At 34.7% G+C, this 19,772-nt stretch overlaps 1 protein-coding gene across 1 annotated transcript; it reads right to left on the bottom strand.

Annotated features, from left to right (window-relative positions):
* Positions 1-2,109: 2,109 nt before the first annotated feature.
* Positions 2,110-2,814, bottom strand: LOC130630148 (tyrosine-protein kinase BTK-like). Its single transcript, XM_057443541.1, has one exon. The coding sequence runs from the start codon at positions 2,812-2,814 to the stop codon at positions 2,110-2,112; it is 705 nt and encodes a 234-aa protein (XP_057299524.1).
* Positions 2,815-19,772: the final 16,958 nt, after the last annotated feature.

Raw genomic sequence — 19,772 nt, 5'->3', positions numbered from 1 at the left:
ATTTGTACATATTTTAACCGACAATAAATAAATTAACAACAACAAACTAAAACGCTTACAAGCACATATATAAATTGAATATTAGGAATAGGATTTTTTTACTAACCGACAACAGCTTTATATAAGTTCATCCTTGCAAACCCAACCTTTTCACTTTTTCCCTTCCCTTTCATGTTGAGTGCCGACATTACTTCATTATTCATGATTCTATAATGAAAGTGGAATAAAAGTAAAACAATCGACATCGTAAGCGCATTTAATATATAGTTGCGAGTCCATTAGGCTGCGGGGCCGCATTCCGTAAACTATTCATTCAATTAAATAATTCTTGGACCTCGTGCGAGCTTTGTTTTTTTGTGATGACTTCTTCGTCATCCGTTTCTGCCTCCGTGAAATCAAACTCCTCACATAGTTTTCTATCTGTAAAGATAATATATAATGGTTCTGATACATGATTAGTTTTTTTTAAAGTTGTATTTGACTAATTAATTGAAGTAAAGCCACTTAGCATCGTACCTCCTGTAATTTTAACTCGGACTAGTGGAAATTTGTGCCATAATGCTGTAGGTTCTTTTAATTCTGCAGCTGCCTTCTCGACATTCAAAAAACTTGGCCAGTAGACTAAATTATTTTTTATCCAAACTGTTGGTATTGTACCTTCTTCTTCTTGTTTGTTTTCCAACCATATTGCTCGGCTCCAACTCATTTTATTCAAATATAGCTAATATAAAACAATGGTTACTCAAGGGAATTAAGGATTTAAATATTGACTTAACATGACAAGATCAAATACCGGATTGTAAGACTGTCGAATGAGGCATGAAGTTGGCTGATAGAAAATCTCAATCTTTTTCCAGCTCTTTGCAATAATTACAAGTTTAATAACTAAGTTTTAACCTAATTTGTATATATACATAATACTAGTGGTGTGTGCAGGTCTCTGGTATAAAGCAAGTAGTGATCACCAAGTTAATTTTCTTATTTTTGTTATAATTTTAGTGTAAGAATTGTAATTTATCAAGCAAGCAAGCACTCTATTTTTTAATAGAATTCCACAGGTGCACAAAATGTATTGAAGGAACCTTCAAGCAGACAATACAATCATAAGTTTTCAATCCTCTACGTTTATTTATCAGCATTTTCACTTCTGCATAGTTATGAATGTCTTTCAAGTACTTAAATGTCACAATTTTTTGCGAATCGATCGAGTTCAGATATTTCGCGGGATTAAATTTTAGTCAATATGCCTTTTTCATGAAAAGTTGGATTTTTTAAGTCAAAACAAATTAAAAGAATTTACATGGGCTTTGGAACAAAACATGCAGCTTTTTAAATATGATGATTTATAACTAAGAATTACTAAATACTTGATATTTAGCTTCAGCTATATATTTTTTTGTCACAATGTTTTCGAATAGATTGCTATAAATGCTTGCATATGCCAGCCCTCTTATAAGGCAGCCTGTTAGCATGCTCCAACCACCTGTATGTGTCAAGCATAACTGGTGCACATGAAAGCAAAATAGCAAAAATTTTAAATGGTTATTGAATCAAAAGTTATATCTTCAAATAGATTGCTATAAGTATGCTTGCATGTGCCAGGCACGCCCTCTTATAAGGCAGCCTGTCAGCATGCTCCAACCACCTGTATGTGTCAAGCATAACTGGTGCACATGAAAGCAAAATAGCAAAAATTTTAAATGGTTATTGAATCAAAAGTTATATCTTCAAATAGATTGCTATAAGTATGCTTGCATGTGCCAGGCACGCCCTCTTATAAGGCAGCCTGTCAGCATGCTCCAACCACCTGTATGTGTCAAGCATAACTGGTGCACATGAAAGCAAAATAGCAAAAAATTTAAATGGTTATTGAATCAAAAGTTATATCTTCAAATAAATTAGTAAACGTATGCTTGCATATGCCAGGCATGCATTAATTTCGCAAATCAGTCAATGAAAATTTTTGGGAGACTTAATTTCTCGAATGCAATGCAAATTCGCAAAAAATTCTGACAATAAATATATATGTAGAATAAAATATAAATATTTTATTGTTTTGTTTTTACATAGAGTGCCCAATAAAAATCGAGCTGAATAATATATAAATTATTATAATCTACTGAGTTGAATAAGCAATTGAGACAACAAAGGTCTCTCATGTGGTTTGTTTTTTAACATGTTTGTTGCAATCATCAAAAGCTTTTCTGATGCAACATGTTTAGCAATACTTTCAAAGTTGTATCCCAATGTATATACATCTGTTTCACAGGAGACATATGAGCCAGGTACATTGCGCAATTCGAATGCCAGGTGTCTGTGAATGGTGTTGTATCTTTGATGCTTTGGAGTCCCGGGTTTTATAGAGTAACGGACTGGGTCTTCCACCAAGGTTGCTTTTCCAAAATCAATTATCTTAACATGCTTCAAATTGCGCAATAAGATGTTACGTGAATGGAGATCATTGTGTAATATCCCTTTGTTGTGTAAGTCATGTAAAGCATGTATTAAATCAATACATATTGGCTTCCAATATGGCAACTTAACACTATTTGATATAGTATCACCCAAAGTTGGGGCAGTCACATCATTGCCAATAAACTCTAAAATCAACCTATTCGGTTCACACATACCAAATACAAAAGCAAAATTAGGATGACCAGACATCTCCAATGATATGGCACATTCTGCAAGCATTTCTGTCCTTCCAAGTTTTTCTGAAAAAATCTTTACTGCCACCTTCTGTTGTATACTAGGTATAAAACCTTCTTTGACTGTACCAAACACACCAGAACCTAATATCTCCTGTTTCAGCATCAGGTCTGTTCGATTAAAAATCTGCAGCTTGCTGTTTAATTTCCTGAGAATATTGTGGCTTTTGTTTTGATGCAATTTAATCAAGGAGCCTGAATATGTGATTGGACCAGATTGTTTCAATGTGGTTACAGGTTTCCTTTTCTTTACCTCCCTTTTTGGATTGCAAGTATGTGTAATGTACTGTAAAATAATAAAAAAAGCTGGAAATACAAAATAACAATACCAGGCTGGAACATTAAAAAAGTAAGACCACCTCAGCCTGGGCATTATATCCATTAAATATTTTTTGAGAAATCTAGCTAGCATTGTTTTTTTAGAGATAAGTCTCTGGAAATAAATTTTTCTTACATTCTGAAGAATCCCCATCTCTCTTGTACTGAAATGTCGACTTGTTGACATGCAGACAAATAACATCACTTCGGCAATTTTTTGCCGACATGGAAAAATTTGATTTAAAATAATTTAGGGTCAAACGATTTATTTCTAGAATGTGTCAAATAAATATGCGTGAAAATTTTAGCTAACTTTTTCTTTCTTTAGATTCTGCTACGAATGCTACCGAAGCAAAGTTTACGAATTAGCATATGCTGTACAGAAATACTTTACTCACGTCTGTGGTTCTTCGCCCTTTTCGCCTTGTGAGTTGATACGAACTTCTTAGGGGCTTAGGCGCGAATTTCCTCATCGAAAGTTTCCCGCCAATGACTAGGAGGGATATTACATGCGACAAAGTAAAGGTTTAAATATGTGAAAGCGAAGTAAATAAACAGTTATTATTGTATTATAAATTATAATTTGACAAAATGGATTGTATTTTAAATGTCTCACATCCATAATACAAGTTGAAATATTTGTTTCTCTCAAAATACGAGGACAAAAAACCCCCTGATAAATATTACAAAAAATAAATCGAACGTTTGGTACGCTCTGTTGAAAAAAAATCCATTGAATGTTTTGTGTACATTTCATGTTTGTGTTCATTCATTCTCTGATGTTATGTCACAAAAGTTTTAACATAGCATAAGAGAATGAATGCACATTCGGCTCTTATGTAAAAAAGTACATAGATGCGGCTGTAAAGTTGCAAACAAATGGTAATATTTTGAAGTAGTAAAACTGCAGTAAAATTAGCGATATATATGAAAAACAACATAACGTCGGCATTAATATATCCAATCGCTGACAAATTACAAAAAAATTAAGTAAAACGTGCGTTCTTTATTTCTAGTTTATGACGATCTTTAACAAACACCGAGTACGCTTCGTTATTTTGTTGGACAGTTTGGAACACTTCTATGAACGTCTGTTTGAGATATAACTTTGCAGGCCAGTGTGAGACGAACTAAAACAAATAAGATTTGAACGGAACAGATTCTCGGTAAAAAGTTAATTTGGTGCAACGTTGAATAAACGTCGATAAGACGTCGGTTGAATCAACGTTGCAGTGCAACGTTGAATAAACGTCGATAAGACGTCGGTTGAATCAACGTTGCGGGTGCGACGTTGAATAGACGTCGGTTGAATCAACGTTGCGGGAGTGACGTTGAATAAACGTCGATAAGACGTCGGTTGAATCAACGTTGCAGTACGACGTTGAATAAACGTCGGTTTTACGATCGTTGAAACAACGTCTTTTTTCGACGTTGTATCAACGTTGATATCACGTCGGTTGAAACAACGTTGTGGAAACGACGTTGAAAAGACGTCGATGATGCGACGTTGTATTCATGTCGGAGGGCAACGTTGAAAAGACGTTGAATTTACGTCGGTTGCATCGACGTTGCAGACCCAACGTTGATTAGACGTTGAATGTTGGTTGCGACGTCGCGACCAGAATTCAACGTCTAATCAACGTTGAAAAGACGTCGTGTGCCCACTGGGTAGAAGGTGTAACCTCTACAATTCAAAAACAAAAGAGTCAGTAGACTAGTTCCATCATTACAGCTTGCTGTTTTGTTATCTCACAATCAATGTTCGGTCTTTGTTTTGTTGAGAGAAATCTTATTGGCATTAAGCCAGTGACAGGAGTTTAAGATATATATTTTAATGATTGGCGAGTTGTTTAGGCAATTTACTGATGTGCAGCATGTTGGTGTCATCAGCAAAAGGGTGAACTAAAGAATAATTGATAGCAAAATGAAGATCATTTATGTACACTAAAAATAAAAGTGGACCAAGTACAGACCCCTGTGGTACACCATGATTGATAAATTTCTGAGAAGAGATAGAGTTATTGATACATACAAATTGTTTTCTATTTGTTAAAAAAAACCTAATTAAAGAAAGTGGGGATGCCACGAATAATATAGTGAGATAAGTTTTTTCAGTAAGATTTCATGATCAACTGTATCAAAAGCTTTTTGCAAATCAATAAGCACACCGCAAGCAAAGAGACCATTGTCAAGAGCATCCATAATTTTTTGAGTGATGTTAATGAGTGCTTGGGAAGTGAAAAATTTCTTTCTAAAACCAAATTGATTATGGTAAATAGTTTTGTTGGAGGATAAGAAATATATAAGCGATTGTAAATTAGTTTTTCAAAAATCTTATCAATGTTAGAAACTAGTGAAATGGGTCGATAGTTAGTGAGTTCCATATTGGAGCCTTTTTTATAAACCTGGATGACTTTAGTAGTTTTGATGGAAGATGGATATACACCAGTAGAAAAGGATAAATTTATTAACTTAGCTATAGGTACTGACAGCGTTTCTCTAGATGGGATAAGTACTTGAGAAGGAATGCTAAATGGACCACTTGTTTTTTGCTATTAATAAGAGAAAGACAATCAAAAACTTCTAGTTAATCAGTAGGAGTAAGAAAAAGCGAATTGGGAACAGGATTTTTTAAATATGAAGAAAAATGTTTAGAAGTAGGTGGAATGGTTTTCCTAGAATCATCTGCAATTGAACTGAAATATTCCTTGAAAGAATTAGCTATGATTAAAGGCTCAGATACAAGGTTGTTGTTAATATTCATGCAAGATGGGCTCGGTGATTTGGAGCTACGTAGGGAGATGATGGACTTTATACCATTCCAAATGTTTTTTGTGTTCTTTCGGTTTGCAGCAATAAATTCCCTGTAAAAATTATTTTTGCTTAATCTACATAAAGTGACAATTTTGTTTCTATATTTTTTAAACGTATCATGTAGGATACACTTTAGAGAGGGATTTTTTCCTTTTAAAATTTTTTTATGTAGTTCATCACGTTTTCTGATGGAATTGAGAATACCATTCCTCATCCATTTTTTATGATTGAAATTTTTTTATATTTGTTCAAAGGATTTTTGAAAGGAACACAGTCTTTTAAAGTAGAATTTATAAAATTATAGCAAAGCAAAATTGTTTTTGTTAAGAATTAAAAACTGAGGGAAGTGGTCTGAAATTGATGAAATGAGTGTACCAGATATATATGTATGTTCGTTAGAATCATGGAATATATTATCAATTAAAGTGCTAGTGTTCTTAGTGACTCTAGTGGGTAAAGTAACAGATGGAAAAGGGAGAATGAAAATATTGAATCTAAAAAATTTGATATATTTGTATCAGCATCATATGAAAAAAGATGGCATTAAAATCACCTAAAAGAAAAATTGTTATTAAAATCGTGTAAATCCGTATTTGTACATACATCCAACTATAAAATTCTTAATCTTAGGTTGGACTATCTCAACAAAAACTGATTCTAACTCAGAGGATTTATATCCGAGGAGATCTAGGTCTGGCTGTGCAAAATAATTATGCTTATTTGAGATATATAAGGGAGCACCACTTTTACTGCTTTCAGTAAGGGTATGATTAAATTTGAATCCTTCAAAGTTACAGTTTATAGTAGGCGTAGTGGATTTGAAACCAGTTTCTGTGATCCCAATTACACTAAAATTATGCCCAAGCGCACAGAAGAGACTTTTTAAGTTCATTAAAATGTTTGGAAAGAGAAGTTATATTTAAATGAAATATGGAAAAACACATCGAATTGAAATTATGAGAATTGAAATCACAAGAGCTATAGTATTTACAGTTAACTCCTTTTCCTATGATGTCAGTTAACTCCTCTTCCTATGATGTCATTGGAGTTATTGGTGACAAAACTGTTAAGTTACGAGAGGAAGTTTTTCCTTTCGACTGCAGATGTTAAACAACTATGTGATAATGGTGTAGATATATCAACAAGAGGAAGAGCGTTTTGAATACATTTCAGACAAAACCAATTATCATTAGATTTTTTAAGCATTGCATAATACGAGGCACCATGCCATTACACTTTATATGAACCCACTGATCACATATATCACACAAAACGGCCCGGTGATTAAAGTTGATCGATCCATGGCAAATCCCAGAAGGATAATTTATCATATTTGAAAACCTACTATAGACTATAGCTTGCAGCAAACTAGCTATAACACAAAAAAACAAACAAACACAAAAGCTCTCAAAAAGTGATTTGAGAAAAAACAAAGAAAATCAAACAACAAATCAAGTGCAAAGAAAACTGTTTTGAAATTGAAGCCAAAACAGTAAGAAAACATAAATTAGGTGGCAAACACAAAAACAAATAAATATATAGAGAAAAATAACCAGCTCACGATGGTTCGCAAAAAATAACGAATGTAGCATTAGCTACCATTTTGAAGTTATAATAAATTCAGCTGGCACAAAAAACTGTAAAGATAAACTAAAGAAATGAAATGTTACTTAAGTTTAGGTTCTTCATCTTCAAACAGATGATCAATATCATCAAGATGTGTTATTTTGAAAGACTTCGCATTTTCGGCCTCTTTGATGTTTATTATACCGTTATACACCCAAAAACTCGCTATTTTCTGTTCATTGTAAAGGGACTTGCATTTACCCCACAACATTCTGTAATACCGACACAAGTTATTATTAACATAAATTCTAAGTTGACCCATGACGATTATTATTTTTTAGATTTTTCTTTTTCGATGAAATTGTTCAGCGATCTTACGATTACAGAATCGTACGATGGTTCTTAGAGGTTAAGTATGTGACAGGCTTCAATGTCAAAACTTTTAATTTTAATATCTAGAACTTCACCAATTTCTATAACTTTTTTTTCCAGATTATCATGGGATATCGTATTAGGAATACCTGCAATTTCAATATTGTTCCTTGTATGTCCGTTATAAGCTCGTCTTTCTCTTCAAGTTCTTTCCTTAAGTTTTTTACAGACTTTTTCAGTGATCTTGTTCTCTGCATATAGCATTTCTATAATTTCATCTGTAGTCTTTGAGATAACTTTTGTTAAGTCAGCTTTTGAAGTCAGGATGGATGTTTTTAGACTTTAAATTTCATAGAGTAAAAAATCCAGAGTGACAGGTGAACTTTGTGAATCTTCCATATCTTCGTATTTTTTATTCCGTGTGGCGACCATAAGATAGATGCGCTGAAATGTGTAGTGGATGTAAAGTTCAGGAAGGTTAGTAAGAAAATAAATGGATATTTACAGATATTAGATGCAAATCTTAACAATTGGCTTCTTTCCTGTTAACGCCCTTTTTTTCCGCGCCAAAAGTTCTTTCTTTAAGCACGTCCGATCACTTTGAAATCTAACACTGACTGGAAGTTAACACTGGCTAAAAAGTGGTGTAGAGAGACTGCTAAAGCAAAGGCATTAAGCACGGCAAAGGAAAGGGCACGACAAAGGCAGGCAAGAAAACAGGACAGGAGGAGGAATCAGCAAGGCAAGGGAGGCACAGGCAAGGGCATAGTAGGCAGGCACCAGAGAAGGCATAGAAAGGGTAGGCAAAGGCAAGGTCAATGCTGGCAAGGCAAGGGAACCTTAATATAAAATCTGGCTAAACTTTACAATTGACTCTTCAAAAATCAAAAACTTAAATTACCTGGCTGCATGGCTGCGCAGTTACCGAAAACACAAAAAAATTCTTCACTTTGCACATGCGCAACAAGAAACCTAACACGTATCCTCGAGAGTAACAGGGGATTAATTATTCCAAACATCTTAACAAACTACAAAAAGAATAGAACTGGTAACACAATCCAAACAAATATCAAATTTAAGGAAATACGAAATATCAAACATTGTTTTCACATTAGGCTTAGTACAATTTTAGTTGAACAAAGATTAATGTTTCTGACTAAAAGGAGTCTAATAGAATGGAAAAATTCATTGAGACATAAAAATTAGAAATTTCTGTAAGATGATATAGTATAGCATCAACTGCTTTCTTCATCTGGTACAAATTACCAACATTCCTGCGAATTGCTAAGCCATAGCACTTCTGCATAGAATTTATACACTTATCTGTGAGCTTTCCCTTGCGACTTCACAAGATTACGTAGGCATGTACCCAGCCGCTTTTGTACAAGGCCTATGCATTCAAATTTTATTGGTGTTACATTCTGAGGAGAATGTAGGCTTGATTTAACAACATCATTGAATGAACTGCTATCTCCATCTCCCATATACTCTTTATATATGAGTTTGTTTTTTGACGCCATAGCTCCTGACGATCTGTCGTCATCGTGATCGATCGAACATTCATGATCAATGAGCCAAGAATCATACTCAGCTGGTCCTTTTTTGTGTTCCCATATGCTGCAGCCATGACAATATTTTGACTTAACTTCAAAATCTAAACATTTGTCTCCCGATATAGCTGTGACAACTCCATGCATAGATGCATGGTCACGTTTTTGCCAACTTCCATCTATAGAAACACGTGTAGACTGCAAATCTGCAACAGTATCGGCGGATAGTCAGCTCAATTTCAAAAGGATTTTAGGTTTGCATCAGACTGGTCAAGCTGGCTTAGGGCTCTTAGGCCACAAAAATATACCACCAAAAGGCACTTATGCTTACCGAAAGCTTGTTTCCAATATCATTAAAGAAAATAAAGAAGATTTTTACCATGCCAGAGTTGTGCAGTTGCATTTGCAAGGCAATTGGACAAAATGGTGCTCTGATGTGAAAAATGATTTGTCTTGGAGAACAATTCTTTCACTGCCACAATTTCTAACTTCCTTTTGTATAGGGGGCAACCTACGATACCCTTCCCTCTCCAACCAATCCTGTGAGATGGGGAATTGAGTAAGACAAAAGTTGCCTTCTGTGCAAGAAACCATCCTCAAATGTCTCCCACATATTGGGTGCCTGTAGGACTCCCTTACGCAGGGTAGATACACATACCGTCATGACTCGGTTTTAATAGTTTTGGTTAAGGGATTAAAAGAGTTTTTGGTATCATATGAAGCTCTTAAGGTTTCCAAGTGCAACAAAATTATTTTCATTCTGGCCGGTCAATCACCATCTAAGAAAAGGAATACAAAGTGTCCAGGCCTTCTTCACCTTTCTTCCGATTGGAAAATACTGTCAAATTTAGATTTCGTTTTAGTTGTTCCACCATACATTGCAATAACACAACTACGCCCAGACGTGTTATTAATATCCAGTTATTCCAAAACTGTAATTATGTTAGAACTGACTTGTCCATGTGAAGAGAACACGGAATATTGGCACAAACGAAAGCTTAAGAAATATTTTTCACTTTGTTATGCTACGAAAAACAATGAATTGGATCCTGCATTTCTTTGCCATTGAGGTTGGTGCAAGGGGTTTCTGTTCAGAATAAGTAAGGATCTGTTTTCGTCGCCTTGGTTTCCCTAACAAACCTTTACGTTCCCTATTAAAATCCCTTAGCTACAAGGTCTTTCAAAACAACAGTCGCATTGCCATCTAACCCTGATTTTAGGAATAGCGGTCTAAAAAACTTAAGAAACACATGTTATGCAAACTCCATCTTAAAATGTTTTTATAACCTTCCAAAAGTTAAAAAAGCCATTTCTGTCACCAAAACAACCTCAAAGTTAGGCGAAGCATTTGTAGGTGTTCTTCACAGTTTGGCTGTCTCTAGAAGTCCAGTTGATCCCTCTCATTTTTTGAGTGCTATGAAACATCATATCTCAGCTGCGAAGGGAAGTGCATTTAATATCTTTGCTCAGCACGACGACCCCGAGGTTCTTAAATATCTCCTACCTGGTCTGTCATTAGTCTTTCCATTTCTTGGAAGTCTTTTTAGTATTGGCATCAAGACATCAACCACTCGCAATTCATGTCATATTACCAGCTCCTCAGAAGTTATAGCACCATGCATCCAACTTTCTCTGCACCCTACGTTACAATCTTCCGTAGATAATTTATTCGATTGCAACGCTCATCAAACTGCTCTAGTTGAAAAAGAAGTAGTGTCTTGCGGTTCCCATCTCATTTTCCAGCTAAAACGTTTTGCCAGTGCCAACGGCCTTGTGTCAAAAATTGCCTCTCGTATTACTGCTTACCCTGGTACCCTTTCCATACCTTTTACCGTAGATGGAGAAGTGAAGTTTCGTAAAAAGTTTCAATTAAGGGCTATTATCAACCATAGCGGCAACTTAAATAATGGTCACTACACAACCATAGCCGTCGACCAAATGGTTCACAGGTGGATACATTGCAACGATAGAGCAGTAATTTTCTGTGATGACCGCCTTATTAACAGTCACGAGTCATATGTTTTCTTTTTAAAAGAGCTGAGGTAAAAATATTTTAACCAGAATGAGTCATCAAGGGGGCTTGACTACACTCAGTCTTGTCTTTGGAGAGTGACGACTCCACTTATTACCGAAGTCAAAAATAAAAATAAAAACAAAATCAAATAAAAATTAAGTTAGCAAGGGGCTTTGATCATACTAGGTCTTGTCTTTGGAGAGTGACGACTCCACTTATTATCCCAGTGAAAAAAAAAATTAGCAAGACTCTCCAAAGACAAGATCACACATGATCTTGTCTTTGGAGAGTAACGACTCCACTTATTACCTAAGTTAAAAACAAAGAATAGCACAGTTGAAGAGAAAGTGGTCAGAGTTTACTTTACGAAGATAGGGATGTCTAGTTTCTGCTGATGACCGTCCGCGGACCTCTTCGAGGTGACCCAGCTAGACATCCAGGGCACTTAGGTTCAGAAATATGGGTCGAAACCTACCTGCCCTTGGTTAAAGTTCTGTTCATCTTTTCAATTGCATTGTGTCCTTTTTATTTTTTCATATATCCGTTTTAGGATACTTTAGTTTCATTTTATTTTGTATGTACCTATTTGATTCGGTTTAAATTGCTTTTTTGTTGATGTGTCTTTCCTTTTTATAAATGTTTGTATTGTGCTCCTAATATTGTCCTGCTGTGGTTAATGGTTTATTTAATAAAAATCCTTGTAATAAGGGAGATTTTGCTTAGATGCACAACCTTTAGAGGGTTGGACCTCTACATTTTAGTAGAACCGTTTGTCATTAGACAAGTATTATCATTACAGCCAACTGTTTTGTCACCTCATCATCAATCATAATAAAATTAACCAATAGTCACTTAAGACTGGTTCAGGCAAATCGAAATCACAATTGTTTCTTCCTTGTTTGTGCTTCATTAAATTGTATGTTGCTTTTGTTTTTGTAATTTTACGGTTACATTGTTTTATATTTATATATTTACCTGAGATACATAACTTACTATTGTTAGTCTCTTGAAAACGTTTTTGCAACGTTATGAAATTTTTAGTATAAACAATTCATTATAAAACAAATTCGATGTTTTTTTAATTTAGTTGTGTGGAAGGCCGCGTTCAATAAAATAAAATTTAATGATTTGACTATTATTAGTGACGGAATACATTTTGTTTTTAAATAATCATGTACAAACATTTTTAAACTTACTTGCATAGTTAAAATTGCATAATTGGAATCTCATTAATCGCATTTTTTTAGTTTAATAAATATAACAGTATGTCTTCCACCGCTTCAAATGGAAGCTACAAAAGAAAGAGTTCGTAACTTTTTGTTTCTTACTTGAAAATGTAATAACATCGAAATGGCACGCTATTGAGTGGTCGATGGATAATAAACTTCTCCCAAGTGTTAAATTTTGCGAAGTGTGCAATTCTAAGATGTTTTTGGAGTTACAGAGTTACAAACACACACTTCAGATGGCAAACGTTGAAAAAAAAAAGGAAGACACGATAATCTATTCGTAAAAGCACTTGTTTCGAAAAATCCAATTTAACTTTAGAAGAAATAATAGAGCCCACATGTTAGTGGTCTACAGGTGAATACTGGTTATTATGACAATCATACCGACGTAATTGTTCAGTGATATCAAATTCTTTTTAGAACTTGGTGTGCACATCATTTAAATTTTCTGGCACATCTTTAAGTTCTGCGACACTAGAAAAACTGAAAAAATTTATTTCAAACATTTTATTTCATTTTAGGAATCGAACAACAACAAATACAAAAGCAAATGGGACTTTCTTTGGCTACCGTTGTTGATTGGGACATGTTTTGAGGAGAAGACTGTGAAATAGCGATGATTCAGAAAAGTGAAATTCAGAAAAGTGAGCCAATTGGAGGAAAAGGTGCCGGAATTCAATCAGTATTATAAAATTAGACATAAATACCCTACACAGCCTACATCTATAACATATTAGTGTCCAAAAATTGTTAAGCATTAATTTCAATTTTCGCAAAATTCCATCTATTTTATCTACAACAAGAAACCGGGGCGGTTTGAACACTCACACGCTTTTGACCCTGACATTCTAGCCGAACTTACTGCGTTCCTCTGGGTCTATTGTCAAATTTTCCTGCTATAAGATTCTGAAGATGTTAAGGATCAAAGCATGCGCATAAGAACGTATATATATGGGCATGGCTGCTGGCGCTCTCTCAATGTTTTCATTCCCAGTTCTCTCTTCGAAGCGCGGTTCGTACAAGGGTTTGTTGCTATCAGACTTAGTAGACCACGAGAACGCAAAGAAATGGTTTACGGGTAGACTATGCCATTCTGGCAGTTGAAAGAGGATTTTTTTTAGATTTTTCTGAGCTTAGTGAGAGTTTTATCGTAAAGGGGCAGCAACAGTGCTTGCATTTAGAGGGCAATAGACTGAATGAATATAAAACAACTTCAACATTTTCTTTTGTCTTTCGACAAACTAAAACCATAAATAACAGAAGAATATCCAAATCGAGTATAATAATACTAATATAAAAACACAGATTGAGCGAAAAAATGGAATACTGAAAAAAAAAATATTAATAAAAAAAACGATACTAAAGTCCATCATGTTTTCATTAAGCGTGCGAATCGATCAATCTATCAATCAATGAATACTTTTGCATTGACTTAAAATTCACGAAGTAAACATGAATGCACACAAATTTTAATGAAAGAAACAATAACGAAAATATCACTTATGAAAAGGAAGGATTTACAAAAAGTAGGAACTCGCCTGTTCGAAATTTCTCTAAATTTTGCAAACGTAACACAACAAAAGTAGTAACAAAAAGAGTTGAAAACTGGTACTTCAGGTTTGAATCCTCAAAAGTCGCAAGCACTTTTAACACAACAATCAATGTAAAAACTGAAGCGAAAAGGAGCTGACAGTTCAGACTCGATACTCATAAATTTTATTATATGAACGATAAATATATACATGAAACTATATACTATGTGAAATATATAAACAACTATGTTGTTTTGTTTTTCTTCCCTATATTAATTAGCGTTGCACTTGTAGTTGTTATCAAGCAATGTTTTTTGAAGAAGTGAAAAACCAAACGTACAATAGGAAAGAATCAATCAGGTTGTTTCTATTCGATTTGAAAAATCTCAATAATGCAAAACCCTGAACTGATTTTCAACAGACAACAAATCGAACCTGGTTCTCGTAAAATCTCAAAAAAATGAACACAATAATAAATGTAAAAATTTAAAATGTCACTACTAGGGTGAAGGCAGTTGAAAAATCTAACTGTTTTACTTGAGCATCATCAGATAACAACCATCTTTGTATCATCCAAGGTTACTTCAAAGCAAGATGTTATTATCTCGCCAGGTGCACAATATTCATGCCTTGCTTTTGTATTGCTATTCAGTAACGTAAATGTAACATTAGTTTTCTCTTGGCAGAGTTCTTTCACTGAGATGTTTTGACATTTTTCGCATTCAACCAAATCTTCTTCATTTACTTTCACAGTGTGCTTGCACATGCTGCATGGGTGGGTGAGCAAGCTCTTCACAAAATTCATCAGTTAATAGTGACATGGGAGTATTTCCTTCACCTGGGGCAATTGAAATATCTTCCGTCATCGGCTACAATAGTTTTCTCCAATTTTCAATAACGTATCTGGTATGTCAAATATTTCCAGCTTATTGAACACTGCCTGAGCACGAATAATGTCTTTCAACAACTTTTTGTGACATGTCAAGCAAACATAATATTCCCCATCACAACTTTCAATTTCATTAATAATGTCTAGATGCTGCAGATCATACTTCTCAGCATTATATTTAACGACCGACCTCTTATAGAGACATCTGTGACATACTATACATATAAAAACCGGGCCTGCTTCAATTGTAATTTTGAAATTTGATATTCTTGTGGAAATAGTTTTGTGCATTTTTTTCTTTGCATAATTTTCACGTCGTTTTTCATTATATTGTTCTTTACGCAAAAAGTTTTTTGATATATATTTCTGTTTTCTGGAACTTGCACGTTGTTTATCGACTGTCTTTTTAATGTCTGCCGTGGCTTCGTCATCAACATTTATTTAAACATATTGAACTTCAAATGGGCAATTCTCAAAGTCTGCAAGATTTTGTCGATAATTTTTTTTAATACCGACTGATAGCCTTGTGGTAGAGCGTTCGCTTTCAGTGCGGAAGGTCTTGGGTTCAAACCCCGGCCGAGTCATGCCAGAGACTATAAAAGTGTGAATCTATCCTTTCTGCTTAGCGCTCAGCATGAGAATAGGATTGATATCTTAGGCGGTTGTCTAGTTGAGCGATTGCTGTGCTTCCACGACCTTCGTAGCTCAAATGGGAGCTTTAAATGCGCTAGGACCCCCTTCGCAGGACCCTCGTTGATAGCAGTACCAATAGGAACTGAAGAGGCTATCCTGGGTAAATAATAGTAATAATAATAATATGGCTTTGTACATCACAAAGTGACTTGAATTTCAGTAATATGGATGAACCATCGGGGCTGAAACTTCCGTGACTATCTCTACTGTGTGGGTCAAATAGATAAATGGACATTTTTTTCCCAAATAATCGAAACACTATATCCACCAGCTATAAAAATTAGAGCGTTTCCAACAGAGGCAGAGTTCATGGCATTGTGCTGCGCAAAATATCTAACATCACCTAAAAAAACCTGTGAACTTATCCCCCAACACTACAGCTACACACCGTTGTTCAATGTTTACAACAGACGGTAATTCTTCAACACTGACAGGTCGGTATATTTTAACATTTTTAAAGTTATCATCACCACACTCCAAAACATAATCAAGGTCAAATGATTTCCAAGAAGATAATCGCTTAATTGCTGACCAACATATTGACAATAATGAGTTACACATACATTGAATACCTGCAGTTGACCCAACGTTTTGATCACCTTGATGAAATGAACCTGATGTAGATTTTATATGGATAGGAGAAGGGTCAGCAGATAGGAAAGTTGCCATAATAGAGCATAAAATATTTTGTTTACAAAGTTTACCATTGAAGGTTGACAAAGTTTATCATAGAAGGCTGAATAAAGCTGAACAGTGCTGAGGGACCAGCTTGAAAAGACAGATGATGTCAATTTTCAAACGCTAGCCAAAGTCAAAAATGATGATTTTTGTTCGAAAGTTGATAAAATGTGATAAAATGATGTAATAAAAATGTTTTAAGCTCCAAATCGACGTGATAATCAATCTGAAACCATAGTTGAAAGACTAATACATACCAAAAATCCACAACATAGTATATAAAAACCAAACCAACTTCAATAACGTGCAATGAGTTTCAAAATGGCAGAGCTTACCAGCCAAACTTTTGGCAGATCAAACATGTGCGGAGGTCTGAACCTGTGGGCGCGATAGAAGCGCGTATTGCGCAAAAATGTAAAAAAGGCGCGCCATCCAAAAACTTTTTGTTACCGAAGTTGCCTTTGAAACACTCACCAACCTAAAGGTGTGAGTGAATAAGCACCAGAGGACAAGTGCCGGTATAGATGTACGGTGATTGTTATAGGAAAGAGAATTCAAATCGATGAATCGAAATTCGGCAAAAGAAAGTATCAAAGAGGTCATCGCGTAGATGGACAATATGGCCACATTGATTAGAAATAAATTTTAATTATTAATTATTCATAGCCTTGTGTGTGCAAAAAGTTGCGAAGAAAAAACTAAACTTTCAAAGTAGTGTTTGTAAACAGCGAAATATATGTTTATTTACAGATTGATTGACATGCATATCATGTCGTTGACGTTATCGTTTTTATCTCAATTTAGGTACGACAAAACATACGATACATTAACCATGTTACACTATGAACATCTGAAGGTGAATCATTCTATTGAGTTTGTTAACCTGGATGGTGACCATAAAAATAAAATTGAGGGTCACTGGCGTCAAGTTAAGAAAACGCTACCTCTGTTTGGTGTTCGTACGTGTATCTACTGTCATAAAATATAACCTCATAATATGTAGACACACACAGCAGTTCTTTGCCCTTTCCAATCCCAGTTTCCATACAAATATTCAATGGGTTTTATATGCTGGGTGATAGCTATTTGTTTTTTATTAGCCAGTTTTTTGTAATAACTCAGACAATTTTCATTGCATAATACCACCTTTTCTTTGAATAGTATACTATAAAATAATTTATTTATTAGTTATATATGTTAACTTTCATACAATTACAAAATAAATCTAATCTAAATAATTAGGTGAATCTTGTAATTTCATGCGTATAATATATGTTTTACTCACGCAACTATGTATCAGCAGTACAGCCAAAAATCCGTAAACCAGGCAGACATAAAGCCGCGCAGCCGTGCAGCCACTCCATAATTAACAACGGAAAAGGACAGTGTCAATTCTAAAGTTGCTCCGAAAATCTTCTCTCTACAACTCAAAGATTACGTAAACTTAATTACAATAATGGAGAATACAATAAGCTTTGTATCAAATTAGTAAATATTAAGGTGCAGATATTTCAAATTCAATACAAGGCAAAGGCATTACTAAGCACGACAAGGAATAGGCAGGCAAGGAATTTGGAAAAGAAATCAGCAAGGCAGGGAGAGGCAAGGGCATGAATATGGTAGGCACCGGAAAAGGCATGGAAAGGGTAGGCAAAGGTACAGTAAGTACTGGCAAGGCAAAAGAAATGTCCCCTTTATGTAGGTTCCACTGGAATTTTGAAAGGTAAATTATAGGACCTTCAGGGTTGCTACTTATATTCTTAATGCGCTCTTGGTGACTTAATTGTAAAGGAAAAGAACAACACTAAATTTCGGGAAATTTTTACCACCCGTGTCAATTTAACAAGAGCTCCCCGTCACATATATTGTGAAAGTTTTACGTCCTTTCCTATGTTTGCCATGGGAAAGAATGTACAGTGAAGTCCTACCAGATGAGTGTAATGCAAATAATAATAAAAACAAATTTTAATTCGCATCTCAAGAGATTATGAATGTAAAAGTATATTTTGCTAGGAAAAGATGAAAAGTTACTTTTTGAGAGTAGATGTGTGTTGTCTATTAGGCCCCTGGGGTCTAAAAAGAGGAATTTCGGTAATAGTATTAGAAGCGTTAAAAAAAATTCTGAGATGAGATGCACAATCTTCACCTTCTTTCCCCACCGGCCTAGCTATTTAAGAAAGACATAAAAATTATGGTTCGTAGCAATTATGGTTTTTACCAGTGGCGTATTTTATGAAGAGCGAGAGCGCAAATGCTGACGGGACTAAAGTAAAACGAAAGGACAACTGGGCACTTAATTAATAAATAAAAGTGTGGAGTAACTGTATACTTAAAACATCATCCGTTAATCTAAAGTGGAAACAAATTAAGGAATGAAAACGATTAAATGGAATATAATTCTTTAATTTAATATTACTAACAAAATAAAGTGACAAAAAATTAGACGGGTTAACCTTCAGCAGAACGGGAGGAGAAACTTCGAAGTCTGTGTCTCACCCAGATGTTGACTGAAGCAATTGTTATAAAATGTAATTGACAAAAAAACAGGAATTATAGGGTTTACGGGAACTTAAAGAATGCTACAAATGATTGCACAATGAAACTTTGCAGAAAACTTATAACAATTTCAACTATCTTTATTGTGAATATCACATCACAATCTCTCGTTTGTATTTTGTGGACCGGAAATGAAGACCATTTTACCCAAATACCATTTGAAGTGTATATTCGCTTATATTTCACATATTAGACCGTTTAGTAACTCAAAAATTACTAACAGACAAAATTTAAAAAAGAAAAAACGTTAATAAGGTCTGATTCATAAATACTACTAATGGTAACAATAAAGATTATATACTCGCCAAGGTTACAATCAATTTGATCTTCCCTTTTTTTGTTTTTGTTTTGCTAAAAAATACAAATGAAGTTGCAAAAATCACAAAACAGGCCATTTTTTCTGCAGTTGCATTTTGATTTCGGATACTTTTAGTTTGTGTTTGTTTATGTAGCGCTCTTATGTTCGGTAACCAGTCTTTGGAGAGGAGGTTTAGTATTTTTAGTACATAGAATATTAAAGGAGTTTAATTGCAAATAATAAGACTTACTGAAAGGGCAGTTTTGTTGTGATCTTTATGAGCAAAATTTTACGGCGCTATTTCGGAGGGTGCTTTTAGGTACTTCATAACTTCCACCAAACTACAAGATGCTCTATTTGGGTATTTTATATTTCTTTATGGATATGTTAACAGTCGGTCCCTTGATATTCTGGTTCAGACGATACACTCTCAGGTGCCCAATACAGGCGGGGTGGCTTATTAATTTTCAGATTTTTTCCCGCCCACCCACATCTTATTAAGACCCCCCGCTTATTATTTTCATGCAATGAATAAGCTCCTGATAGTCAAAAGAA

The sequence above is a fragment of the Hydractinia symbiolongicarpus genome, chromosome 2 (assembly GCF_029227915.1).
Source record: "Hydractinia symbiolongicarpus strain clone_291-10 chromosome 2, HSymV2.1, whole genome shotgun sequence".
Taxonomy (NCBI): Eukaryota; Metazoa; Cnidaria; class Hydrozoa; order Anthoathecata; family Hydractiniidae; genus Hydractinia; species Hydractinia symbiolongicarpus.
Note: the sequence above shows the minus strand (reverse complement) of the source record. Positions and strands in the feature narration are given on the sequence as shown.